Source organism: Neovison vison, chromosome 11 (assembly GCF_020171115.1).
Source record: "Neovison vison isolate M4711 chromosome 11, ASM_NN_V1, whole genome shotgun sequence".
Taxonomy (NCBI): domain Eukaryota; kingdom Metazoa; phylum Chordata; class Mammalia; order Carnivora; family Mustelidae; genus Neogale; species Neogale vison.
In genome coordinates, this window is record NC_058101.1 from 63645429 (window position 1) to 63672675 (window position 27247).

The 27247-nt window shown below is 47.0% G+C and overlaps 1 protein-coding gene across 4 annotated transcripts in view; it reads right to left on the reverse strand.

Annotated features, from left to right (window-relative positions):
• Positions 1 to 899: 899 nt before the first annotated feature.
• EVC2 (EvC ciliary complex subunit 2) overlaps positions 900 to 27247 on the reverse strand; it is a 126948-nt gene continuing 100600 nt past the window's right edge. For all 4 annotated transcript variants that reach the window (XM_044226228.1, XM_044226227.1, XM_044226226.1 and 1 more), the window contains 6 exons: positions 19541 to 19768; positions 10739 to 10953; positions 9160 to 9247; positions 6490 to 6686; positions 3477 to 3578; positions 900 to 1608 (listed from right to left, as the gene is read on the reverse strand). In XM_044226228.1, coding sequence (XP_044082163.1) covers positions 1338 to 1608; positions 3477 to 3578; positions 6490 to 6686; positions 9160 to 9247; positions 10739 to 10953; positions 19541 to 19768 — 1101 coding nt within the window. In that variant the 3' untranslated portion in view covers positions 900 to 1337. The remainder of the gene's footprint in view (positions 1609 to 3476; positions 3579 to 6489; positions 6687 to 9159; positions 9248 to 10738; positions 10954 to 19540; positions 19769 to 27247) is intronic.

Here is a 27247-nt window from a genome sequence, read left to right on the forward strand (position 1 = left end):
AAGTTACTTACACTCTCTGAGTCTCAGCTGCCTTGGCTGCAAAATGGCAGTAGTGATGCTCACCTTGCTGGGGTATTAGTGAGCACTGGAAGTGGGTTAAGGTAGTTGGAAGGGTCCAGGAGTGACTCTCTTGCAGAAGATGCTTCGTCAGGATCCCTTGTATTCTTGCTGGTGCCAGAATTTCCTTCTCAATCCTTTCCTACCCTCAGGAAATGTGTACTACAATTGTATGCTTTACCTGGCTCTTAGAAAAGCTCATGCAATGACCCAGTCCAGCCCCAAGACATCATTGGCTCAGCCATTGCTATGAAAGTAGAAAGGGTCTTTCTACATGAAACACAAGAATCTATGTGCGGTTTTTTGGCAAACGTGACCACTGATTGAGTCCAGGAGAAAGGGCAAGGGTTTGGGGCCATAAAGAGTATGAACCCTAGGGGCACTTGGGTGGTTCAGTCAGTAACTGACCAACGGACCCTCCTGTCTTTGGCTTAGGTCATGATCCCAGGACCTTGGGATTGAGCCCCTTGTCAGGCTCCCTGCTCAGTGGGGAGTCTGCTTCTCCCTCTCTTTCTGCCGCTCCCCCTGCTCGTGCTCTCAGTCTCTTTTTCAAATAAATCAATAAATATTTTTAAAAAGAGCATGAACCTGGATTCTTCTACTTACTGGCTTTGTTATCTTACACATATCACCTCATCTTCTTAAGCCTTTGGATTTCCTCATTTATGAAAGGGGGAAATAACTCTAACTTGAGCTGGAGAGCCTATGCCTCCGTGGCTGGCCCATTTCCTGGAATGATAGAGGGCAAGTCTCTGTTGAACACAACAATGTGGAGCCAAAGCACAGAAGCAATTAAAAATAAATGGTTACTACATAAAGGAAAACCAAGTGCCACTGAGAAGAGCTTTTTATAAAATGCATTTATTTTCAAAAGTTCCCTTGATAAAAATAGAATATGTAGCAAACATAAAATGCAGGAACAAAGAGCCTCACTTGGACACACAACCCATATGCTGCCAGACATTGTAGAGTGTGAACTGGGGGCCAGAGTCTCCCCCAGACCCTCAGAGAGGTGAGTCTGAAGGCAACAAGGGTTCGAGGTTGCTCCTGAGTCTCAGCATGTCCTTCATGATGCTGAGGAGAGCAGACCCTCTGGAAATTCATGAGACTAGATGAAAGTGAATCCTTGAATGTCGTGGGTGTTGGGGGTGTCTGCGTCTTCTGCATGTGTAACTTATATCCATGAGTTGTACACTACACACACACACACACACACACACACACACCCCACAAAGAAAACTGTCTTTCTGTCTTCAGATTCCCTGGAGCTTTCCTTGGGACTAGTCCATGCCTAAGGCCCAGGTGGCCTTTTTGGCATTCAGAAAGTTCTTCTTCCTTCTCTTGGGAGGGACATGCAATGAGATCTCTGGCTCCTTTGGATTTCTGAATATAAAGAGCTTCTCGCCTGTGCTTAATAAATCAATGGTCTCTGCTCCTATAATGGGGATAGCAGCCAGTTCTCCAATGGACTCCAGGGACAGGTGTGGCCAGCTTCCTTTTCCAGGGAATACGACCCTCTCTCTGAGGGGGGGGCATGTCTTCTTTAATATACTAAAGAAAGAACAGAAGACCAGATGTGACATATTTGGCAACTTACCCTCCTGAGTGTGCTGATGGAGTTCTCCAGGAGAACCCACTTTGGGTCCTTAGGTCCTCAACCAGGTGTCATTTTAATGAAAGACACTGTGGTCATCAGATCACCCCTGAATGAGCCATGCCTATGGCAGGTGGCATATATAGACAACTCTTACTGACTCATGACTGTTAACTTTGCAGAAGTTTTGTAAGCCTCTTGTCATCCTGTGGTTAGCTTGAAATCAGCTCTGGTTGCAACAGGTACACCACGAACACTGGGAAATACTACAGATCAGAGCATTTGTCTGTTTCCCTTCCCACCAGCCAATGGTTCAACGTTTCCTAGGACATGATTGCCTGGGAGTCTCATATCAAAGCAGGCTGATGAGACCTGATTCCAAAGCAAGAGTTAGAAGTCAGGCCAACTGCATTTGAAACAGAAGATTGACACTCTGGGGATGTCCCATAAAAGGATTGCTGGAGTCCTGTCCATGAATGGCCCAGCCCCTAAATCCATGGTTGCTCTTGGTAATGACCAGGACTACTTCTAAGAGGCCTACACCAGCTAAAAGCTATGGTTCTCTCAGTGCCCAAGCAGTACATGATGAGGCCTTGTCACTGGGGGTCACCTGCTGGATGTCATTGACAGGCTCACAGGCCCTTCCAGGGCAGATGTGGACCATGAGGCTCCAAGGCCTCTTACCCTTGCAGCTGGGATGAATGTGAGCAAAGAATCGACCCAGTTCAGTGTGACTCAGTGTCTGTCTTCCTGCCATAGCTCCATGTGCCTCCCGGTGGGGCAAAGGCCTGTGGAGGGTGCCAGTGGGGTGGGACCTGTACTCCTCCTGTTCTGTACCCACTCACCTCCCAGGCCTACAGCCAGGGAGTGCCTTCACTTCCCCATCCCAATCTGGAGGAGCTAACTTCTGCTCCTTCCTGGAGGACCTCACATTTATACAGCTTGAATTTAATTGCCTTGATTTGGGCTCCAAATCCTGATTTAATCTCTTTGGGACTAATGTCTGACATCCAGACGATTATGCCTCTAGGACTGTTAATATGGACCATTCGTTGAAGCTTGGTTTCAGTTCCTTTCCTGCAGCTTAGAAATGGTAGAAGGGGCAGGACTCAGGATACACGCTCTGCTTGGACATTGAGGATTTCCAGAGCACTCGCTGGGTATGACCACTTTCTACCCTGTTATGAGCCAACCTGACGTCACTTTTCTAGGGGGAAACACTGGAAAAAACTTGGTCAACTGTAGCAATCAAACACCACCCCGCCCCCAACCTCCCTCTGACCTCCAGGTGTGCAGAAACCACAGCTAAAAGAGAAAAGTGCTCGACAGAGTGGAAAGATCACTGGCCTGCAAGTCTAGGGCAAGAAAGGGGTTAGTTCGATGGTCCCAAACCGCATGGCTGCCGGCTTCCGAGCTGCAGGCTTGGTGCCTCATCATCTGACCTCCCTGAGCTCCAGGGTTACTATCCCTACTTTCTGGATGTCTGTGAGGCTCAGTGTCGTAGGAGGCAAAGGGCTTTGTAAACTATAAACTCCAAACAGCAATGAGGATTTACTCTCCCTCTAACAACAACCCATTTGAAAACAGCCACTGTTGTAAAGTGGTAACAAATGATAAAAGGACATTCTCCCGCTGACAGCAAGAGGCTTATGTTCAACTCCTAAACTCACTGTGAGCAAAGATGGTGATCTTTGGGGAAGGAATGTGGGTATGGCTGCAGTCACCCTCTCCCAGGTTCCTAGAATGGCCCTTCATCTCCCGTCCTGCTCACTGGCAGCAGGGCTGACCTCCTGCCTGGCCCACCCGAGCAGGTGCCCAATGTTACCTCTCCTTCCTCTCTCGGGCCCAGAGCATCTTCTCCAGTCCTCTGCTTATCAGTTCTCCTCGCAGTCGGCTTTCCAGGTTTTGCCACCACCCCTGGTGCTTCCTGGAGGCAAGAAGGAAGGGTCTTAATATTTCCTAGAATAGACTTTTCCTGAAAAGCATGATGGTACTCCATCCCTCAACATGACCTTGGACTGATAGGAAGAACTCGTTTTCATGGTCTGTCTCTCCCTCCAGGCACACTGATCGAGCACCTTCTTTGGTCAAGATAAAATCTCTGCCCCCAAGGGATTCCCAGTCAGTCTGACATCAGTCAGATAGCAGAAGGCTGCGTAGATGTGGGGACACTTGAGGTGAGCCCTGCATCCCCACAGAGGGAGGACGTGTGGAGGAACGTTATCTATGTGTTAAATGACAGAGGGTCCACTACGCCCCTTACTCTCCTGCGCACACTAGTGCCTACTGTGCCTAACAGTGGGCACAGGAGGAGTTCAGAAGTATTTCATGAATATATTAAGAAAGTTGAAATAGCACAGCAGAAGATTGGAAGGTAGGCTGGCCTAGGAACCCTAAGGCTATTCGGGAAGGACTGCGACTTTCACCATAGGGGAATGGACACTGCAGTGTCATGTAGGGAGCAAGAGGAAGTAGTTGTTCATGGGCCTTGGGCTCAGGTCCATTCAGTAAAGGACAGTGTGGAACCCAGAGTCCTGTCTGTCCTGCTCTACTCTGGCCAAGCTGGTTCACACTGTCTGGCCGGTGGTAGAGACAGACCTCCTACGCTGAGTCAAGCTTTCTCTCCCAGGAGCTGAACTCTTGGGCACAGAAGATGGTCCTCTGAGGGCAGCACCCCAGAGAGCATGTCTTTTGTACTCTCCTGGTCCTGCCCGTCCCAGGACCTGGGCATCCAGCTCTCCCTGAGTTCTGACAGTTCCCTCACACACTCTTTTGTGCTGAGATTAGTCAGGCAGATTTTATTGCTTGAAACCCTAGACCCCGAACTTGTGGCCAAACACGAGGTGTTTGGGACAGAGGAGTAGTGATTGCCTTGCCCTCAGAGATGGTGGCAAGTGGCCGAGGCGCTCCAGAATTGATCCAGTCCAGTTGGCCATGAAGCGGGGCAAAGGAATGGCATGCACGTGCTCCGTACTCGTGGTGACAGCCACCCTGATTCTCTTGCCTTGTCCATTAGAGATCTTTGCTCACCAGCCTCCCAAACACTACTGGATGAAGGCACAGCCCAGTAAACAAGGTCCTCATGGGTGGCCACATTCCTGCTTCAGGGTCACCCCCAATATCTGCGTGTCCCTACCTGCCTGTGCACCAAGAGAAACCAGTGGCATGAAGCTCTCTAACCCTGCCCACACCCTGCCCCCTAACGACCCCCAAAACCAGCCCTGACCATGTCCACACCCAGCCCCCGATACCTGCCATCTCTGACCACACCCATGCCTAGCCTTCTGACCACGCCCACACCCAGCCCTCTGATACCTGCCCAGCCCTGACCACACCCACGCCAAGCCCTCTGACCACACCCACACCCAGTCCTGACCACGCCCACACGCGCCCAGCCCTCCAATAGCACGAACCCAGTCCTCATCATGTTTATACTCCTCCCCTGACCACACTCACCCAAACCTGCCCACACCCATGCTTAGCCCTCTGACCACACCCTGTGGACCCACAGCCGTTGTTCCCACAGTCCCACCCTGCTTCACACGCAACCCTACTCTTCCCCCCTTAGCAGTGCTTCTTACCTTTTTGAGTCAGGGACCCTTTATGACCCTGATAAAAAGACACGGCCCCCTTTCTCAGGAAAATCATGTACATCCACACCTGTGAGTACAGTTGTGACACTTCGGCGGACTCATGGGCCCTGGGGGAGGAGGCCGGCTTCACCACCGGGTGTTCAGCACTCTTTTCAGGTGTAGCCGTGGCTTTTCTTGCTACCTCGTCCCCCACAGACTCTACTCTTAAGTGGCCCTCTTGCGGCTCCCACACCCCCTCACTCCAAACTCGGCTTCCTGCCTTTCCTTATTAAGAGACTTTGATGACCAAATTCATGCCTGGAATCGGCTCTTAAAGCAAATTTTCGAGGCAGCCTTATCCATGATTAAGGAAAAAAATGAATCCAAACTAAACATCCAGTCAGAGGATAACTTTTGCATTCACTATGCTACACACCTCCGTGAAATATTACACAGCTGTTAACAAGAGGACTAGGAAGAGGTTTCCATAACTGTGAAAAGTATGAATTTTAAATGAATGAGATTACAGCAGAGAATACAGTCTAAATGGTGTGATAATTATTGCATAGAATGACGTCTGCACATGGACAAGAATCAGAAGGAAAAAAGGAACTCCCTGTGCTGTAAGGTTCTGTGGAGCAGGGTATATGCTGGGATTACTATGCACAAAGAGACACAGACACACCCCAAACGCATTGATAAAGCCCAGCAAGGAAACACATTCTGGACAAAGAACTGTAAGAAAATGCTCTCAGCCATTTTCTCCAGGTAGTGGAACCAGGACATTTCTTTTTCTTCTTTTTCCTTGTATGTATTTTTTACACTTCCTTTAACGTGTGTATGGCATTTACGGCAGGGGAAACGTTTCTTTCTTTCTTTTTATTTTTAAGGTAGTCAAAGGTTTTTATTTTGATTTCTCTTTCTTCACACAGCCAAACCTTCTTTCTTTTTTTTCAATTAATTTATTTTTCATCATTATGTTCAGTTAGCCAGCATCTAGTATGTCAAAAGATTTTCTGAAGATTCCACTTGAAAAATAAATCGGTGATGAAGATAAAAATCAGGACAAAATAATCAGGCCTCCCATGATTTATCAAGGGTTCCTGGCCCCTGGTCTGGCTGTCCTTTGCTCCCGGAGCAATGAAGTGCTGACTGGGAAGGTGCGTGTGCCCAGGGCTGCAGGGGTCCCACTTCCTCCCTCCACAAATTCCCTTCCTGGAATCACACTCAACTGGTTTCCAAGAGTAGCCAGGATGGCACACTTACCTCCTTCTGCCCAGGTCAGCAGGCTCCCCACCACCATTGTTCTCTACCATGTGGTCTGGATGCTTCTGGCTGCCCGGATCCAGCGCGGCCAGGAGCTCGGACTGTGAGGCCGTGGGCAGAGCCACGCTCAGGAGACGGCGCAGCGTGCCCCCGGGCACCATGGCCAGCCTGGACAGGTACGATGCCAGTCTCAGCTCCTAGAGGAGTTAATGGGAAGCTCATGAGCTCACTGCTCTGACCTTGATGAACACCATGCTTTAACGGACGACAGTCTTAGGATGTTTTGACCCACGGAAGTAAATATTTTAGCAGCTCGGTCTGGAAAAAATGTCCCCCAGTACACAGAGCTGTCAAGTAAAACCTATGTGGTCAGCAACCCTGGCTCACTGCGATGCATCCAGAAACTTCATCTGTGCTCCCGACTGCTCTCAACTCATACACCAGGGCTGCACTTCGGGGCCAGCAGCAGGGACAGTGGGTGAGGCTTGTCCTCTCCTGCCCTGTGCACCATGAGGCAATACGACTCAGATCGAACAGTGTAGCTCAGCAAACATCTGGAATGTCCCCCAGGCCAGCAGATGGTTGAGGACACTAGGCTACAGGGCACACCTGGATGGATGCCGCGTGGAAAGAGCCTGTCCCCCCAGATCACATCCTATCAGAGTTCACATGTTCTTCTTTCCTGAACTGGCGAGATGCAGACCCGAAGAGTGTCGCGGTTGCCAGGGGTCAGGGATGGGAGAGGAGTGGGTACGCCTGCAAAGGGGTGGCCCAAGACAGGTCTTTGTGCAAATGGAACAGTCTGTATCTTGCCGTGGTGCCTGAAGATTCCAACACGTGAATCCATACGTGAAATGGACACAGAACCATGCACATGTTTTGTAACCAGTGTCATATATATAGTCATATATATAGCATGTAGTGCTAGCCCTTTGTAAGAGACACCATTGGGGGAAACTGAGTGAAACACGGGGTGCCAGAATTCTCTATGCTAGCTTTGTAACTTACTGGGAGTCTAAAAGTGTTTCAAAATAAGAGGTTAAAAGAGAGAATAGGTTCTTCCATCTGAGGAGTCTGGGTTGGCCTCCAGCCCCACTGCACTGAAAGGACACTGTGTGTCCTGGGGCAACGCCTTTCTTTCTCTCTGTGCTCAGCTTCCTTATTTGTAAAGTGGGGTACCTATACCACCTACAGCAGAGGCTTCCATGAGAACAGAATGAGCTGCCACGTGTGGAATGGTCCCACACTGGTGAGACATAGCTGGTCAGAATATACTTTCTTCTCTCGCAGTCTGGGGGACAAAAGTCTGAAGTCACGTCCACTGGGCTAAAGTCAGGGTGATCAAGGCTAGTTCCCACTCAGGCTCTGGGGAATATGTCTTCCTGCCTCTTCCAGCTTCTAGCAGCCATCTGCCTGCCTGGGCTCATGACCTTTCCTGCATCTTCAAAGTGCGTCCCTCCAGCCTCTGCCTCCATCACAGTCACATGGCCCTGCCTTCTTCCTGTGCCTGCTCCTGCCTCCCTCCATACAAGGACCCTTTTCCTCCTTCCTGCGTGGATTTCTGTTGTTTGTGTGTTCTCGGCATGTTTCATCCTCAGCTTTGTTTTTAAGAAATGTGGTTTATTTTAAGGAATTTAAGCGATGCAGAAAAACACAAAGATGAATGTTAAAATAATTATTCCAAATGCCTTTATCCAGAAGTGATTATCAGTAATATTAGGCAAGCATTATTCCAACCATCTTTCTAGACATATATGTGGATGGATGGATGGATGGATGGATGATGGATGGACAGGTGGATGGGTGGATGGGGAATAGATGGATGGATGGCTAGATGGACGGACAGGTAGGTGGATGGATGGACAGACGGACATAACTATAAAAATGAGATTGTAATGCACATCAAATACTATTCAGGTTATATATTTATTTTGCTGATTGCCTGCTCTCCCCACTAGACTATCAGCTCCTGAGGGCACGGGCTTTATCTCATATTTACTGCTGAAATCCCAGTGCCCAAGACAGTCCTTGCTGCTTACTAGAAGCACAGTGAATATTTATTCATGAACAAAACCTCTTCAGAGGATGTCAGGGTCTTTGAAGTCAAGGGCACTCCATCTTATCTACAAACGGTCGGTCATTCTGGAGTCTGAAGGGGGGTAACGGAGGAGTTCAGTGAGGAATGGGGATGGGGTCCCAGCCTCTCCCACAGCACAGGGAAACTCCCTGACTCGCTGGGCTAGTGCTGTTCATTTCTCAAGGGGCACCCCCTTCCCATTTTATTCGTGCAGCGATGAGGAAGTATCTTGCTTTAAAGGGAGGGAGCAGGAGCCTGAAACGGAATGGCTAGAACATCTAAGAGAGTGAGACCTGGTTTCAGTGGCCAGCTTTGCTCTCGGTGGAGCCTCCCCTGTGCGTGTTAAACTCGTGTCCAACAGAGAAGAGGAAGCATGTCTGGGTGCCGGGCGAGTCTCAGAAAAGAGGCTGACCAGGGCAGTCACGATTACTGTAGCTGCTGCTGCTGCTGAGCCTGATGGGAATGTCCTCTGCCTCCCGGCCTGGTGCTGCACACTTGTCCGCAATCCGCCCAGCAGCTCCCTGGGTCCCACTGTCATTATGCCCGCGCTGCAGGGGAGGACATGGCCCATGGCATGGCGAATGGGTCCTCACCTGGCTGTACAGGGTCGCAAAGGTGTCGAACTCCACATTCTCCAGCAAATCCTCAAGCACAACGCTGTGGTCTCGCTCCTCCCTCCAACTGGGGTGCACACAAAATCTATGTGAGTCCACTTCGGTTGTCACGTGATCCAGGAGAAGACCAACGAGTTATTTACATAACACAAATCTCACCTACATTATTATTATTTTTTAAACCTATTGAAAGAGATGCCCAGTAGAGGCATATCTCGTCTTGCTCTAGAACAGTTTGCAAATATCGTATTACGGGGGCCTGCCAGGACAGAGGGTTCCTTGAAGGGAGAAGTTTTGTGGGAGCTGTGGGGAGCATTTCTGTGGCTTGGCTGGGTCATCTGGGGTCCTACTTGGAAAACTCTTCAATATTTGTCATCATGCTCAAGAAGAACCAGATCTGGGGTCCTCGCCCACCATGTGCCCCCTGTGGAAGCAGACCCAGAACCATGAACCCAGCCTGGTTATGGCTCTGGCCACACAGGTTGGTGGCACCTCTCCACGGAGCGGCAGGGGGGGGGTGAGTCCCCCCAGACCTTCTGACTTCCACGTGACAGGGTCTGCCTACCCCGTCCCTCAGGTGAGAGATGTGGTGAAATGATAGGCCCACCCCATGTTCTTGTTGGCTGACACAACTTCAAACTCCTGTCAAAAGCTCTCCTCATGAGCAATTTCCTCCATGAGGCAGGAGGCATGTGAGGGCGTCATATGCCCGAAAATCCTGGTGTAATTAAACCAGGTCTGCATCTCCAGGCCCTGTGCCCTCCGATCACACACATTCAACCTCTCATACCATTAGTTCATTCTGATGTTGTGTTTCCAAGAAAGCATCATCAAATGCATTAAAAATAACCCATAAACTCACCACCCACAAGTCACACCCATTACAACTGGGTCTCTCTGCTGCTAATTAGTTTGTGCACGTGTGTTTTCAAAAACAGAATCACACGGCGTCTCTCATTTGCACCCTGTCCTTTCCATGTCAACGTTCTATTGACAATGGAAAATCAGGAAGCTGTAAAAAGTACGTTTTCCAAGAGTGCTTAAAGCCGTGGTCAAAGGCTGACTACCTGTCAATTAGGAAGAATGCAAAGAACAGCCTTAACAAAAGACAGGGGCTCAATCTGCTTCATAATTTTACAAAAGCAGGGTCTGAACTATTCTGGTCACGGTGAGATCTGAGTTCAAGTCTGTATTCACTGCCCGCACGGGTGTTTGCATAAAGGGCCAGGATTCCATATGATGTCACCATAGGGACAGTAGGATGAAGGGCACAGGGACCTTCCCTGAACTATCTTTGTCCCTTCTTGGGAGTCTACAACTATTTAAAAATTAAAAGCTTAAAAAATGTGCTCAGTGAAAACCTCAATCATCTCACAAAGAAAATAAACCAAAGTATAGTCAGAAGCCAGGGAAGAAGTGCACGCCTAAGACAGTGGCGGGGGTCTGAGCGCTGGGAGATGCCTTGGACAGGGGCATGGCAGCCAGGGGTGCATCCAGCTGAGCGGAGAAGTCAGGGAACCCCAGGCCTGCAGGGCCCACCACTGGGCACTGGGCTCACCTCTGTTGCTGGCGCTCCAGTAACTTCCGGGCCTGGCTCAGGGCCTGCTGCAGGACAGCAGAGACCTGCCTTCCAGAATCCGTGTCTTCAGGCATGCCCAGAAGCCCAGGCCCGTCCCCAGCCCACTGCTGTCGACTTGCCAGGGCCCGCTGGAGCTGGGCCGCCTCCTGCTGTGCCAGCTTGTCTTCCAGCTTCCTCTCCAGCTCCTGGAGCTCCTGCGCACAGAGGGGCAAGGGGTCCTCAGATTAAACCACACCTCTTGGGCCTGGCACGATCTGCTCTTGCCTGCCTCCCTCATCTAGCTGTGCCCAGTAGCGTAAGGAGGTCATGCCGTGACCTCTCATGCCTCCCTGCCTTCGCGCATACAGCTCCCACCACCTGCAGGGCCCTCCTCTGGTTGTCTGGCCACTCCAGAGTCTCCTTCTGAACCCCAACTCATGAATTTCCTCAAGGAAGGGCTCCTCAAGTCCTGCGATGGGGCAGAACCCATCTCCAAAGGTGCCCACTTGCCCTCCCCTGTATGTGCCCATCACAGACTGAATGTCTGCAGCCCCTCCCAATTCCTATGTTGAGGCCATCACCCCGGGATGGGATTTGGGAGTGGGGCTTTGAGTGAGGCAATTGAGTTTAGATCATGGTCATAAAGGTGGGGCCCCATGATGGGGTTAGCGTCCTTTATAAAACGTGGAAGAGAGAGACCTGGGCCCCCACTCTCTGCCAGGTTAGGACTCAACAAGAAAGTGGCCATCTGCAAGCCAGGAAGAAAGCTCTCAGCAGCAGCTGACTCCTGATGCCTTGATCTTGGACTTCCAGAACAGGGAGAGACCCATTGTTGCTTCAGCTCCCAGGCTACGGTGTTTTGTTCCAGAAGCCCGAGCATACTGAGACACTAACCCATCTTCGTAGCTGCCTGATGCCCCGTACCTTTCTACTTGAGTGTGAGCTCCAGGGAGCAGGGCTGCCTCCCCAGCCCACTGTCTGCAGCGCTCAGCACCATGCCCGGCAACTGGCGCACTTCGCTGATCTATGTAAGGCACCAGCACACATTCATCCATCTCGGGGGGAAGCCTGTGCTAGGGCACAACCAGCATGATTGACACTGATGGGACCCCACAGCACGCTGGGCACTGTTCTAAATGCTCACATATATCAATCTCATTGAGTCCTTTTAACAACCCCAAGGAATACACAGTCTGTTTTCCCCATTACAGAGGAGGAGATTAAGGCAAAAGCTGTCTTATGCAGGTTTTAGGGGGCAAAGCCAGAATCTGAGGCCAGGCCAGTTCACGCCAGGGTCTGTGTCCTTAACTATCATACTGTTCTGCCTCTCATTGGCCGAGCAGAAGAAATCTGCCTTCTTGGGCCACCAGAATCTGATAATATGGCTACAAGAGGCTGTCCACAATCTGCTTGGGTAGATAAGGGGAAGGGGAGGTTGGAAGGTCCTGAGCCTCATAAAATGCAGACACATTGGACCTGTTAGTCACCAGATAGTCCAGGGCTTTAAGTGGGGTCAGGGATAGAGCTGGGGTTTACCTCTAAGGGGCTTCGGATGGGCTCCAGAGCAGATGGTGGTCCATCGTCTTCCTAAATAACTGCAGAAAAATCTGCCTTTCTGCCGAGGAGCCAAAGCTTACATCAAACTGTCAAAGTCCTTAAGTCCTCAAGTCCCCAAAGTCCTCAAAGCCCCCCCACAGCTCAGAAACACTGCTCAAGAACCAAGCGTGAAGAAAAGGGGGCCAGAGAGGGAAATTGGGGCCATTGTGTGCTGAGCATTTGGGTTTTGCCCACAGGGCCATGGAAGCCTTTGAACGCTTCTGAGCAGGGCCTCTAACATGCTGACGTTTCTAATTATGGCCATCTGTCTCGTGGCAGCATCCCACATGCAAATATGACCAAACACAGAACTTCCAACAGCGCTAATGAGTTTCTGACAGTTGTTCTGCCAGCATGCCCAGAGCCCAGTGTGGACCCGACTCATTGAAGTCACAATTTTGCTGGCCAGCCCTGGCCACTGCGCAAAGAAGGCAGACTTGAACCCACAGTGTCTCTAAAGCATGAGTAGAGCACAGAGACATCACACGTGTTTTCCAAGACCCTGGCTGGGAACAGAAAATGAGGCAGGAATGTGTCCCGCAGGTTGTGGCTGCTGATGGCATGTTCTCCCAGAGGCCAGCCTCTCTCCAAACTCCTTCTGCACCCTGGGCATCCACCTGCTGCTTTGCACAAGTGGAATCCAAGACCTGATTCTGGGACTCTTCTCACTGGAGTTTTACCGTTGAGGGCAGGGAGCCCAGGACCACAGCTAGCCTGTCCACCCCTCTCCCCAGCAGGGAGCCCAGGGCCTGACTCGCACAAGGAAGAACAGTCCTGATCAGCATCATCATCTTGATTATTTATAATAATAATGTCGGCTAGCAGGTACTACTAGACTCAATCCAGCACAAGGCAGAAATGTTTGATTATCGCATTCTATAGGTACGGTGGCTGAGGCACAGACAGTATTGGTCAAATTTGTGAAGCCCCAGAGCTGCACGAGAGCCTCATTAAGGACTGATTTCAGTTTCTCTGGATCCTGGCCCCATCCCTCAGCTCTGCTGTCGCTGGTAAGCACTCTGAAGGTATCAGCTGAATGAATGGTTAGAAAGATAGATGATAAGGTGATAGACAGACTGACAGAGTTCCAGAACTTTTATTGGGCACAAGCGATCGTGGTGAATGAAACACAGCCCCTGGACTCTGGAACTTACAGCCTAGTGTGGACGACAGCCTCACAGTTATAGTGACAGTAATAGCTATCACCTGCTATCGCAGAGATTCGGGAGGGAGGGTGTGTGAGCACAAAGCTGAAAGAGACCACCTCTGCCTGAGGGAATCATAAGTGGCTTCATGGAAGAGGCCACATTTGGCTTGTCTTAGATTATGGATATGAGCTTGCAAAGGGGTGAAGCAGAAGTGAGGCAGGTAATTCAGAGGAATGGAGGCCTGAACATCACACAGGGGCTCAGGAGCAGCGAGAAGGTCTGGGGGTTGAAATGCGGGGTGCCTCCAAGAGTAGTGAAGGACAGGGTTTTAAATCCAGAGCTGGGGGTGGGGCTGCCAGTGATCGTTTCAGTTTATCAGAGAGACTCCTTGGGCTGCAGTGTAGAGAGAGGGAGGCAGAAACTGATGTGAGGACAGGAGCCGTGCTTTGTAGGAGAAGGTGCCAGCTCTGCTTTCCAGGGACAGGAGCTTGGTGCAATGCTGTAACCTTCCTGAGCCGCCCTCCATCATCTGTAGAATGGGTATCGAAGTATCATGGGCTTGACAGAAGGTTCAAACACTTCCCATGACGCTTTGGAATTAATGAGAGTTAGATCAATGGGAGCAACTTACTACTAGTGTTATTTTTTCTTTTTCACATCTAGATTTGTCCCAGCAGCAGAATCCACAGACTAGGTGACAAGCAGCAAGTGGGCAATAAGCCAGAGGAAGAACAGAAAAAGACACTAGGTTCAGGCATGGAATGGGGTGAGGGGCGGGCCAGGACAACTGAAGCTGTAGGACAGATGCAGTGGGTAAGGTCGGTCTGGGGTCCCCTTATCTCCTAGGAGGAAGTGTGTCCTCTGCAGATTTGCCCATCATGCTGCTTGGTCCTGTGATTTAGGTAGGTCTTGCCCATGTTCCCATTTCACAAGAGGAATCTAACTCTTTCATCCAAGGAGAAGTGCTCGGTACGGTTCTTTTACCAGTCATTTCTTCCAAAGCATTTCATTTCATGTTTTTTTAATTCCCCTGAATGTTTGACTTAAAACACCATTCACAGTGGGAAAGCTGCTTTCGCAGAATGATCAAACTGTGGAATGAAAGTCTAGTATCTGGAGCAAAACAACAGGCTGGTCTTCCCTCCGAATGCAAACCAAGGAAACGCTGGCTGGCTTTCCACCAACTCGATACTACATCACGTGACCTATGAGCAGTCACTTCCAGTTCAGGGCACATAACTCTTCCAAACCCAGTCGAGAATAAGGAAGCTTTGATGTTACTCCAAAAGCCGGTGAGATAAAACTCCAAATGTAAGCATCGTACCGTCCGGTGATGACAGAAATCAGGGGGGGTCTTAAGAAAAAAGAGCCAGGAGGTGTCTCAGGGCTGAGCTGAGGGGTTGCCCAGGGCCCTTGAGGGGTAGCACATGAACTATGACCTGGATGTCACCAGCTCTGCCCCTCATTGATAGATGACCTTGACCTGTTCCTCAAGTCCTTCACTTGTAATTCAGGGCTGGCCCACCCCCGTGCCCACCACCTCTCACTCACACTTGCTATAGACTTCGGGTTTCCTCCTGTCATTAATTTGCTGAGAAGTTTTCATCTTGCGTGGGTGTAGAATTCGATAACATACTTGATCAGTTTATACAGAAATGATTATATGAGTTTTTTTTTCTTTTCTTCTTTAATCTATTAGCCTGGCAAACTTTGCAAATGGATATTTTGAAGTAAACCAACCTTACATTCCTGGGAAGACCTCATCCTGGCCGTGCTGTACTAATTATTTTATGGATGGCTGGATTATATTAGTAATATTTTGTTTACGAATTCGACATCTATGCTCACAAGTACAGGTGAACTGTAATTGTTCTTTCTCATGACTCACATCTGGTTTTGGTCACAGTGATGTTTTTCTAACATCAGGAATAATGTGTAAATGAGGTTGCAAAAGTCTGTTAGAATTCACCTATAAAACTATCAGGGTACATGCTTTTTTGTGTGTGTCAGAAGATTTCTTGACTACTGAATCAGTTTCTCTCATGGTAATAAGACTATACACAGACTCTTTTTCTACTTGAGACATTTTTGACAAATTTTCCAGAAATTTTTCCATTTCCTTTCAGTTTTCAAATTCATCCACATGAAATTGTTCCTTGTTTTATTTTCCAAAACTCTAGTGCATGTATAGTTACATTGCTTTTTATTATTTACCGGTCTCTTATCTCTTTTTCATATGGTCACTCGTGTCAGAACTTTGTGTATTTTACTGGACTTTTTTTCAGCAAATTCAACTTTTCACTTTACTGATCCTTTCTATCATGGTTTTGTTTGGTTGGTATCTGGTAGTCTTTTTCTTATTTTATTTATGTCATCTTCCATCCTTCTTTCTTCAGATTCATTTGTCATTGTTCCCCTCTAGATTTTTATATGATCTTAATCATAGGCCTTTCTTCTTTAATATAAGTTTAGGGCATAAATTTCCCTTAGGGCTAAAAAACTGCTTTAGCCAAATCCCACACATTTTAATATGTTGTATTTACATTATTTTTCTATTCTACATTTAAGCAAATTTCCATTATCATTTCTTAGACTAACAAATTATTCAGGAGTAAGTTTTAAAACTTTCGAAGTATGGACTTTGAGAAACAATCTTTTCTTAAATGGATTCAAGGTTAATCTTTTTCAAAAAGATGGTCAAGTAATACTGTATACCTTAACCTTAACCTTAACTCAAAAAGAACATGTATTTGTTAACTGTTGTCTGTAATATTCTGTGGGTAGACAGTAAATACAGGTTGATTAATGGGTTAATCAGTTCATCAGTATCTTTAAATATGTCTCATCTGATCAACCACAGGAAGAGGGGTGTGCTGAAATCCCCTACTACTGTGACAGATTTATCATCTCCCTGCTGTTCTGTCAAGTTTTCTTTCACTATTTTGGATATTTTATTACATACATGCAAATTTAGAATCGCTCTGCTCTCCGCATGAATGAAAATTTTAAAGTCATATTGGTATTACTTTTAATTTTAAAAATAATTTCATAAATCATTATTCTATAGTCTATTCTGATGATCTGAACTTCTAACATCTTTAGGGACTTTACTCTGTTGGGTTTTTTCGTTTGTTTCTCCTATATATTCAACAGCTTGTTTCGCTCATGTGTTTGGGGACTTCTGATTTTAATTGAGACTTCCTATTTCACTGAAGGTCATCTGTGAAAATCCTGGGTTGCCCAGATTGAGACTGTTTTTCTCTGGGAGAATCTGCTTTTGCTTTGGTCGTGCACTGCAGTAGTCAGCCATCCTAGAACCATTTTAATTTGATTCATCGCCTTGGGAGATTTCCTGACTGGAGAGCTAAAGTACTTTGGGATTCCTTCCTCACACCAGCAGAAGCCTTTGACTACAAATTCACGGGGAAGGGATGCCTGGGTGGCTGAGTTGGTTAAGCGTCTGCTTTCAGCTCAGGTCATGATCCAGGGTCCTGGGATCGAGTCCCGCATCAGGCTCCCTGCTCAGTGGAGAGCTTGCTTCTCCCTTTCCCTCTGCCTGCTGCTCTCCCTGCCTGTGCTCTCTCTCTTTCTGCCAAATAAATTAGTAAAATCTTAAAAAAGAAAAAATTCACAGAGGAGACTCCCCTCTCCACTCCCCCCAGCCCTCTGGAGCAGGGCCGGAAAAGAACAGATTTCCCTATCCAAGGTGACTCCTTTGACAGCAGGTGGCTTTCTCCTCTCATCCCCTCACTGGTTGTTCTACTTCCTCAGGACACCCTAAACCATATCTCCTTTTCCCCCAAATGAACCCCAAATCCCTGGGTTGCAGATTTCAGTCTTTGCCCCAAGATCTGAGTCTTTGGATTTGCTTTCCCTGGGATATCCTTGGCTTTTGGGAATTTTCCACATTCTCTTGTGAACTCACAAAACATTAAGATGTAGGTTTATTGTTATTTTTCCAGCATCTGAATGTTTTGAGCGGGAATGCCAACATTTCCACTTCTTTCTTTCCTTAAGGAACATCTGACCTAATGCGGGGTGCATAATGTTTATGGAAAAAACAATTCAGGACTCTTCATGACTTTCAAAAAGGTAAGACAGGAACCCCCACTGGCAAGATCAATGGCAAGAGGCCATGAGCGTGACCTTGTAGGCTGAAGTCAGAAGCAGACTACATTCTGCCCCTGGCATTTATCAGCCTCGTGGACGTCACAAAGAACCTGACGGGTCACCTGCATGGATCTCAATTTCTCTCCCCGAGAACTGAACATCCAACCAGTACCCACATCACAACCCAGCTCTATAATTAAGTACTATAATGAGTGACAGAGAGCATAAAAGTAGAGCAGCATAAGATCGCCACTTACAATCAGTCGTGCTTAAAGGGTCATTTTGAGACGTGATTAATGGCTATCAGACACGTGAAAAAATGTTCATCATCACTAGCCATCAGAGAGATTCAAATTAAAACTACATTGTGATATCACCTTACACAAGTTAGAATGGCCAAAATTAGCAAGACAGGAAACAACATGTGTTGGAGAGGATGTGGAGAAAGGGGAACCTTCTTACACTGTTGGTGGGAATGCAAGTTGGTGCAGCCTCTTTGGAGAACAGTGTGGAGATTCCTCAAGAAATTAAAAATAGAGCTTCCCTATGACCCTGCAATTGCACTACTGGGTATTTACCCCTAAGATACAGATGTAGTGAAAAGAAGGGCCATCTGTACCCCAATGTTTATAGCAGCAATGGCCACAGTCGCCAAACTGTGAAAGATGCCCTTCAACGGATGAATGGATAAGGAAGATGTGGTCCATATACACTATGGAGTATTATGCCTCCATCAGAAAGGATGAATGCCCAACTTTTGTAGCAACATGGACGGGACTGGAAGAGATTATGCTGAGTGAAATAAGTCAAGCAGAGAGAGTCAATTTTCATATGGTTTCACTTATTTGTGGAGCGTAACAAATAGCATGGAGGACATGGGGAGTTAGGAGAAGGGAGTTGGGGGAAATTGGAAGGGGAGATGAATCATGAGAGACTATGGACTCTAAAAAACAATCTGAGGGGTTTGAAGTGGTGGGGGGGTGGGAGGTTGGGGGAACCAGGTGGTGGGTATTATAGAGGGCACGGATTGCATGGAGCCCTGGGTGTGGTGCAAAAACAATGAATACTGTTATGCTGAAAATAAATAAAAAATAATTTTTTTAAAAAAAGAATAATAATAATAAAAAAGAATGATTAATGCTGGAGTGCCTGGGTGGCTCAGCGGGTTAAGCCTCTGCCTTCGGCTCGGGTCATGATCCCAGGGTGCTGGGATTGAGCCCTGCATCAGGCTTTCTGCTCAGCAGGGATCCTGCTTCCTCCTCTCTCTCTGCCTGCCTCTCTACTTGTGATCTCTCTGTCCAGTAAATAAATAAAATCTTTAAAAAAAAAAAAAGAATGATTAATGCTTACACGAGAGCGTGTCCGATCACAGCCTGTTCGTGCTTGCCTGTATGCACTTGGCACCAGTAAGCGAGGGTTCCTTTCTTCTCTAGAGGAATTATAATAACATACGAAGTTCTACAATCAACTCATCGAGGACCTAAGATTAGTCCTCAAAGAGTTGAAACCATCGCTTTTGTTTTAGGACTAGAGCTCTCATACCTTGACAAAAAAAATGCAGTGTGTAGGAAGAGTGGTAATAAAGGTAATTATAAAGATAAACAGCAATTCAGTATTTCACCATATCTAAGGCACCACTAACAGAAAGCCATGCTGTTTTTACAGCTCTAAGAAGGACTGTCCTGGGGTTGTTGATTTAAGATGTGCTCCTGTCTCGGCTATGTTCAAAATGTTAAAATTCAAAAGATTTCCTTCTTGGGGGCAATGAAATCCAGCAGGCTTGAGCTGGAAGTCACCTCATTCAGTCCTCCCTGTGACCCTGCACTTTAGACGGAGCAGGACAGGTCCCACCTGACACTGGAGAGTGTACCAGGATAAACCCAGGAACCCGGAGATGCGGTGCAGGCTCCATTCCTCTTCCTTCCCCAGCCCCAAGCCCCGCACTCACCGGGCTGTGGGACCCCAGGATCTGCTCACAGGCCAACTTCGTCAGGGTCTCCGACTCGCTCAGCTCCTCCAGGAGCAGGTCCTGGATGCTCAGGAGGGCGGTGTACGCCCACAGGGTGGTGGCCATCCTGGCCGCCTTCTGGAACTGCAGGGAGACAAGGGACTCGGCAAAGCGGGCCTCCTGGGCCTCCAGTTGCTGCACACGCTCCCGGAGCAGTTCTCCACGGACCTGGGGAGGGCAAGCCAGAAGCCAGGCAAGTAAGTGGGGGGCGGGCTGCAGGGAGAGGTCTCGAGGCAACGGCCTCCTGCTAGGCTGTGATCCGGTAGTCATTCACTCAGGACTTGGGAAGGCCTCCACTACTCACAGCCCTAGGAACGGCAGGGTGTCAGTTAGGACCACAGGACTTCTCTGCTTACAAACCCTCTCTGGGGCTTCTGGAGTCTGGCATTCATGCCACCTTTCTCACTCTGGAAGGTACAGGGAACTGTGTGGCTGGCTACCCAGTGGGAAATCCTTCAAGGTTCCCCACCCAGATGATGAAAGTTCAACCTTTCTAACACGGACTCCCAAACCAGCTGAAGCGTGCCTTGAAAGTCTGGTCTGTTCCTCTGTCACCCCCATGTGTGCCCCTGGGAGTCCGCCCTTCCAGGCCATTCTGGGCCGGCCAACTCACCATGCTTGTGGGCCTACTGACAGGGCTCCCCACTGTGGTTGAAATGCCATGCATCCCTGTCTTCCTGAGGATCTCCTATCTGTCCTTCGGGTCCCTGGTTCCAGCCACTCTCTTTGAAGCGTCCTGACTGGGCATGTGTTTGTCACTCACTTCTCCAACTTCCCTTCCTTCCGGGCTCTTCTCCTGGGCCAGCCTTCACCACACTGTTGACACCGCCAGGCCATGAGCCTCTCTGGGCAAGGGCCCTTCACTCAAGGGGCTCCATGAATTCCAGAGGAGGGAATCCTTCCAATCCTCTTGGTCACACAACCAAGCCCCTCATTCTGTCATCTGTGTGCTTGCTCTGTGATCACCACCTCTCATACTTTCTCCAGAAAACTTGCCACGTGAACAATAGGGTCTAATCCTTCTCAAATGCCACTGCCTGAGCCCCTAAAGGCAGGTCCCTATAGCTGTGCACCCCCTCCCCCTACAGGGAACTCAATAAACCACCAGCCAAAGAGCAGCTTGCTCAAGCACATATCTTGGGGAAGCCTTTCACTTAATCTTTGGACTCATGTGGAACTTCAATCACAAAACCAAAGGTAAAAGCAACCCAAGTGTCCATTGACAGGAATGAACACAGTGTGGTCTCTCTGGACAATGGAATATTACATAGCCTTCAACAGGGAAGGTTCTGACATGGGCTACCACACAGACGGACCTTGAGGACACAATGCTCTCTGTGAAAGAAGCCGATCACAGAAGGACAGACATTGCAGGATTCCCCTTATGTGAGGTACCTAGTGTGGTCAGATGCCCACAAACTAGACGGTGGGTTGGGGGAGAGGGTCAGGGGACACAGACATGGGGAGTGAGTGTTTCATGAAGATAAAGCTTCGGTTTGGGAAGATGAAAGTTTTGGAGATGGGGTGGGAGTGGCTGCCCCACAGCATGAATGTGCTTCATGCCACCATACCGTATGGGCAAAAGCAGTGAAGACGGTCAACGTCACATATATATATATTACCCCCATAAAAAATATTGAAAAAGTCTGTGGAATTTTGCTTTCTGCCATGTAACCTATTTTTATTTATTTTTAAGATTTTATTTATTTATTTGAGACAGAGAGAGAGGGTGCATGAGGAAGGGGAGAGGGAGAAGCAGACTCCCAGCTGATTGGGGAGCCCGATGTGGGACTTGATCCTGGAACACTGAGATTAAGACCTGAGCCCAAAGCAGACGTTGAACCAACTGAGCCATCCAGGCGTCCCATGTGGCCTGTTTTTAATCCTCTGTTGATCGTCAGAGGTTCGGAAGTGGCTGACATACAGAAGAATATTTACAGGAAGTTGAGGCTGCAGAGGACGAAGACCTTGTGTGTCCCGAAGGGGCACAGCCTTCCTCTGTCCATCTGTTGTGACCCTCAGAGGAATGCAAATCCCAGTTTGAAAAGCTCAGATTTCATCTCTACAGCCTGACCTTCAGGAAAAACTCTAATGGGGAGAAGAGGGAAGAAGGGCTCCAAAGAAACACACAGATGGCTTGTTGGCTGGTGGTGGGGAGGGGGACCTACAAGCACTTTCTGGAGAGACAGTGCCTTCAACAAGCTTCAGGGAACACAGAAGAGATCCATATGGCATGTAGGGTCTGCAAAGACACAAGGCAGGGGCACCTGCGTATTTGGTTCACGGAAAAAACCACAAAGAGCAGGGACCAGCGGCAGCAACGCCGAGAGCTTTGGCAGAAGAGCCCAGTTGTTCTGGGAGACGGAGGCTCCTTTCCCTGCTTGAACGGGAACAAGAAGCCTTATTCTTGAAAGGATGCTATTAGACCTCAGTCTTTCCCTAGCTTGGAGAACCAGGTGACAGCACCCTGCCCACCGATGGGTTTCCATAGTAACTGTGGATCACACCTGAGTCTCCCAGGGCCGGCCTTGCAGAAGGGCATTCACACCCCTCCAGTGGTGGCCCCATGTCCTTCCAAGACTGGGCGAAGCCTTGTGACAGTGGGACCCCAAGAGCGTGTCTGATGGCTCCCTCATGGGGACATGGGGACATAAGCCTCTAAAGGGCTTCCTGGATCTTAGCAGTCTTTCTGAAAACACCCTTTGCCCACAGCTGCTTTCTCACCCCGAGGTTACAAAAAGAGTATATTTACGCTTCATTCATCAGTCCAAGAAATAATTCATGAGCACCATATATGTATAATTTATAGGAAGATATGATGCACCGAGGGGATGGGGTGGGGGTAGAGAAGAGGCGAAGATGCATGAGACACGGATCTGACCCTGAAGGAGCTCATCACTGAGGACGGAAGCGGGCTCTAACTCTGTCACATGCTAGCTCGTGACCTTGGGCAATTTCACTGAGCTGCCTATATTTTCTCATCTCTAAAATGGGAATAATAATACCTCCTAACACACAGGATTTTACAAAAAGCTTTTTTGTCATACAAAACCTGCACATATTTGAAGGCTATTGTCTGGTAAGTTGTGACATCTTTGTAGACCCTAAGGCAACAGGAAAGGTGATGGCAAACCCAGGGGAAGTCCTTCAAGAAGAAAAACACAAATGACAGGCAGGTGGCCAAGAAAGGGATGAACGGTCCTCTTATCACGCCATGAGCTCAGATTTCCAAGTCACCTTCATGGGGTCTCCATCCTCCCCACCGCTGGGTGGGTGGTGGCCCAGATATTCTGTAAAGTGAGTCCCCTGCAGGGGTGCGGGACAGAGCAAGGTGGCCACGAGAGGATCTCGAGATTCATTTCCACAAGTTCATACCAGAAACATGGGGACAAGCGCAAAGCCTTTCCTATATATTGTAAGAATCATGTGGACAGTAAAATTACGATAATAAAGTTCTCCAAAATCCTTTCTTCCTCTTCTTTGGAAAGTTTAATTTTTTTAATTCCGGCACAGTAAGAACATGCCTCTAGCGAGGGCTTCCATCCTTGTCTAAAAAGAGCCCTGGGAAGGGGTACAGATTTGCATTTCTGTGACAGACTTCGTTAAATATTCAAGCTATCTACAGTAATAAAAATTCATTTTCAAAATAATATGCTGCTAAATACTCTTTTTCTTTTTAAATGGGAAGTTCCAACCACTGCCTTACTCCTCTCTCTGACTCACCTCCCGGTGCATTTCAAAAGAGTAGTTTCTTCTAGGTTTCGTGATGTGTTTTGAATGCAAATTAAAATCAACCCCTGTCAGCCAGCAGAAAATTACTGGCACTGAAGGAGTTCAGGACACCACAGCCTCCCTGCCCAGGTTTGGGAACAAACAGAAGCACGGGTGAGCCAGGCAGAGGCCAAATGTCAGCTTTAACAGTGATGAGATCTACACTAGAGAATGCGGCCCCCGCGGGGTTGAGCATGTCCAGAGGAACACACACACACCCCACTCCCTGCCACTGAGCGCGGCCCAAGATGGACAGAGAATGGGGGCCCCCTGCAGGCTCCCTGACTTTGGAGGAGAGCTGAGGGAGCACACTGAACACGCCCAGTGACCTCTTTAATCCCAACAGTCAGATAACGCCCACCTTGGAGAAAAGGGAGCAAAACATGGAGTGCAGCCAGGAGGTCGCTAGCCAAGTCGCACGTGGAGAGCAAGTGCATACATCAAAAAGGTAAATTAGAAGGGGAGGCGAACCATGAGAGACTATGGACTCTGAAAAACAATCTGAGGGGTTTGAAGTGGCGGGGGGGATGGGAGGTTGGGGTACCAGGTGGTGGGTATTATAGAGGGCACGGCTCGCATGGAGCACTGGGTGTGGTGAAAAAATAATGAATACTGTTTTTCTGAAAATAAATAAATTGAAAAAAAAAAGTTAAAAAAAAAAAAAAAGAATCTCAAGATCAAAGGCTGAAGGGGTGGGCTGATGAAATGCTCTTTATCTAGGAGCGTGCCTGTTTATCCTAATGGCTGGTCCTGGGACACCCAGATCAGTTTCATCCATGTTTTGCAGGATGTGTTCAAAATTGAAGATTCTCTCCTCCATCTCGCATCAGGAAGGGAGTAGACTCAGTAAAGGGGTGTTAATACTTACTAAATAAAATGCCACACTGCTAAATAAACATTAGTACTGCTTACATTTAGAGAAGGAAAATTGATTTCTAAGATGGGAAAGACACTACCACCCACCCCATCAGCTAGATAATCACAGTGCCAAAATCTCAAACAAATCAAGAGTATCTGAGGGGTTTGAAGTGGCGGGGGGGGTGGGTGGGAGGTTGGGGTACCAGGTGGTGGGTACTATAGAGGGCACGGATTGCATGGAGCACTGGGTATGGTGAAAAAATAATGAATACTGTTTTTCTGAAAATAAACAAATTTAAAAAAAGAGTACTGCCTTAAACTTGTCAGTATAGTTTTGTTTGGTTGGTTTATGGCTGATCTGCTATCTCTTACTTATAAACTTACCATTTAACTAGCTATGTGACCTCAACAGGTTGCTTAACCTCTCTGAGTCTCAATTTTGTCTGTGAAAAAGAGATAATAAAAGAACAGGGGATAATGCCCATTATATGTTCTGATACCTAATGAGCCCCTAATAAATGGTAACTGCCATATTATGCCATTAATATTATTTTTATTATCATTATTGTAATTAGTTAAATTGAGTCCCTTGGGATGCAGGGGATTTTCTTTCCCCCTTTAAAGAAGTTTCTCCACTTTCAATTATAAAAACAGATGCACGGGATGCCTGGGTGTCTCAGTAGGGTTAAGAGTCCGACTCTTGATTACAGCCCAGGTCATGATCTCAGAGTCCTGGGATGGAGACCCGAGGAGTCTTCTTCTCCCTCTGCATCCCCCCACCCCAGCTCTCACACTCTCTCTCTGAAAAGAAATACATGCACAATGTAGAAAAATATTAACAACAGAGCTTCCTGGCAGAAGATGGTAGATTTGTACCATGCATCTACTGTTTTCTTCAAGGTAGAATGGAAAGGTGGGAAAAAAAATGAGAGAAGAGACAGTAGCCACAAAATTTTAAAAGCAGGAAAGGGGATGATTGAGTAGCGAAGGACTCAATTGATCCCCCAAAACTGAATTCTAAGCCAGAAATGAGGTTGGCAAAGAAGTAAAATAATTTGTACTGTAGGATCCTGCTAAGTATCACAGAACTCAGGCACCATTGGAAGTTGGGGGTAAAAGCTGAAGCTAAACAAGAGGAGAGGTGGAGCCTCCAGAACTCTCGTCCCCCAAACTCTACCCTGTGACAACTGAAGATTTAATCTTCAGAAGAGTCTCTGAACTTGGAGAAACCAGGCTCCATATAGAAAGCAGAGGACTCAATTGAAACTTCACATCCAGACTACTAAAATCTCAGTTATCTTCCTCTGTTTGGTTCTTCAAATGTGGGCAGCAAGGCCTTTACTGTGTAAGTAGGAGAATGGTCCTCTCTGGAGACTCTGACCAGCCTTAGAGAAAGATCCTAACACTGGGGTTCCCCCAAGTAAATGGTCTAGTCCAGTCACACCAGGGTGAAGGTCACAGTCCACAGGCCCTGCTTATAGGATCAGAGCTTCCAAGGAGCTTTTGAGTACTTTACTCTTAAATATGAGCAGACCAAGGATGATCACACCTGGGGAAAGCCTCTAATGGATACAGAGGTAACAGTAAATATGCAGAAGTTAAGATTTTCTTCAAAAAACAATGTTCTCAGGATACAAAAAATTGTAGTAGCCTTAAAAATTAAAAGAATATCATTTCCTTAAGAAGAGAGCTTTCAGAGAGGAAAAGAAGCTCTTCTTAAATTAGTAAATAAAATATAAATGAAAAATTCAATTAAAGGTTTGTAAGGTAAAACTTAGGATATTCCCCAGAAAGTAAAACGAAACAAAAAACAGAAGGAAAATAATGAGAAAAAAAGAAGAAAAAATAAAAACTAGCAGATAAGAGGTCCAATATCTCATTAATTTTGATCTAGAAACAGAGATTAGAGAAAAGAAGAGGAGTTCATAATCAATGTAACTCAAGAAAATTTTCCAAAATTCCAAAATTGATAAAACTACCTATCACCAATAGGAGCAGAATGAAAACATTTTCAGTCTTACAAAATTTCAAAATATTAAATCTCCAACATGCCCTTTCTTAAGGAAATAACATAAAATGTGTTTCATTAAAACAAGGAACAAATCAAGAAAGAGAAGGATGAAGGGATTTCATAGCATAACCCCAAGATGGCAGCTGCATATAAAGTATAAAGTACAATGTCCCAATTGGGGCACAGCAGATGTACAGAGAGCGACATCCTAAAGATGATGAAATTAATAGAAGGTATGACTTATGTGGTGGTCCTGAGAGGATATTTGGTCAACTCTCAAAACATGTATTGAATTAATGATAAGTACATAGAAAAGTGACCAAAAAAGGAACCAAAAAGACAGCATTAACTCCAGGAAAAACGATAAGTTATACAGAAAAGAAAAATAAATCTCAGTTTTATATGGCTTATATGTAAATAACATCTAAATAGAAATCTCAGATATACATTTTATATACTGAGGAAAACAGAAAAGGCTCAAGTGTGTTGCAGATTGAAAGAAGAAAGACAGCTGAATCTTATTTCCATAAAGTAACATGACTAGATAATACCCAAAGTAAAGACATTAAGAAATAGCAAGACAAGCATGTTATTTGGAAATATGGAGGTAAGTGCCAAAAGATCTAGCTAAAAAATTAGAAATCATTACCTCTGAGGATTTGAAAATGTATATATACATATATACATATACATATATACATATACATATATATATATATATATGTATATGTATATATGTATATATACATTTTCAAATCCTCATTACCTCTGAGGAGGTATATATATGTATATATATATACATATATATGTATATGTGTATATATACATTTTCAAATCCTCAGAGGTAATGATTTCTAAGTATATATCATTTCCTTAAGAAGAGAGCTTTCAGAGAGGAAAAGAAGCTCTTCTTAAATTAGTAAATAAAACATAAATGAAAAATTCAATTAAAGGTTTGTAAGGTAAAACTTAGGATATTCCCCAGAAAGTAAAACAAAACAAAACAA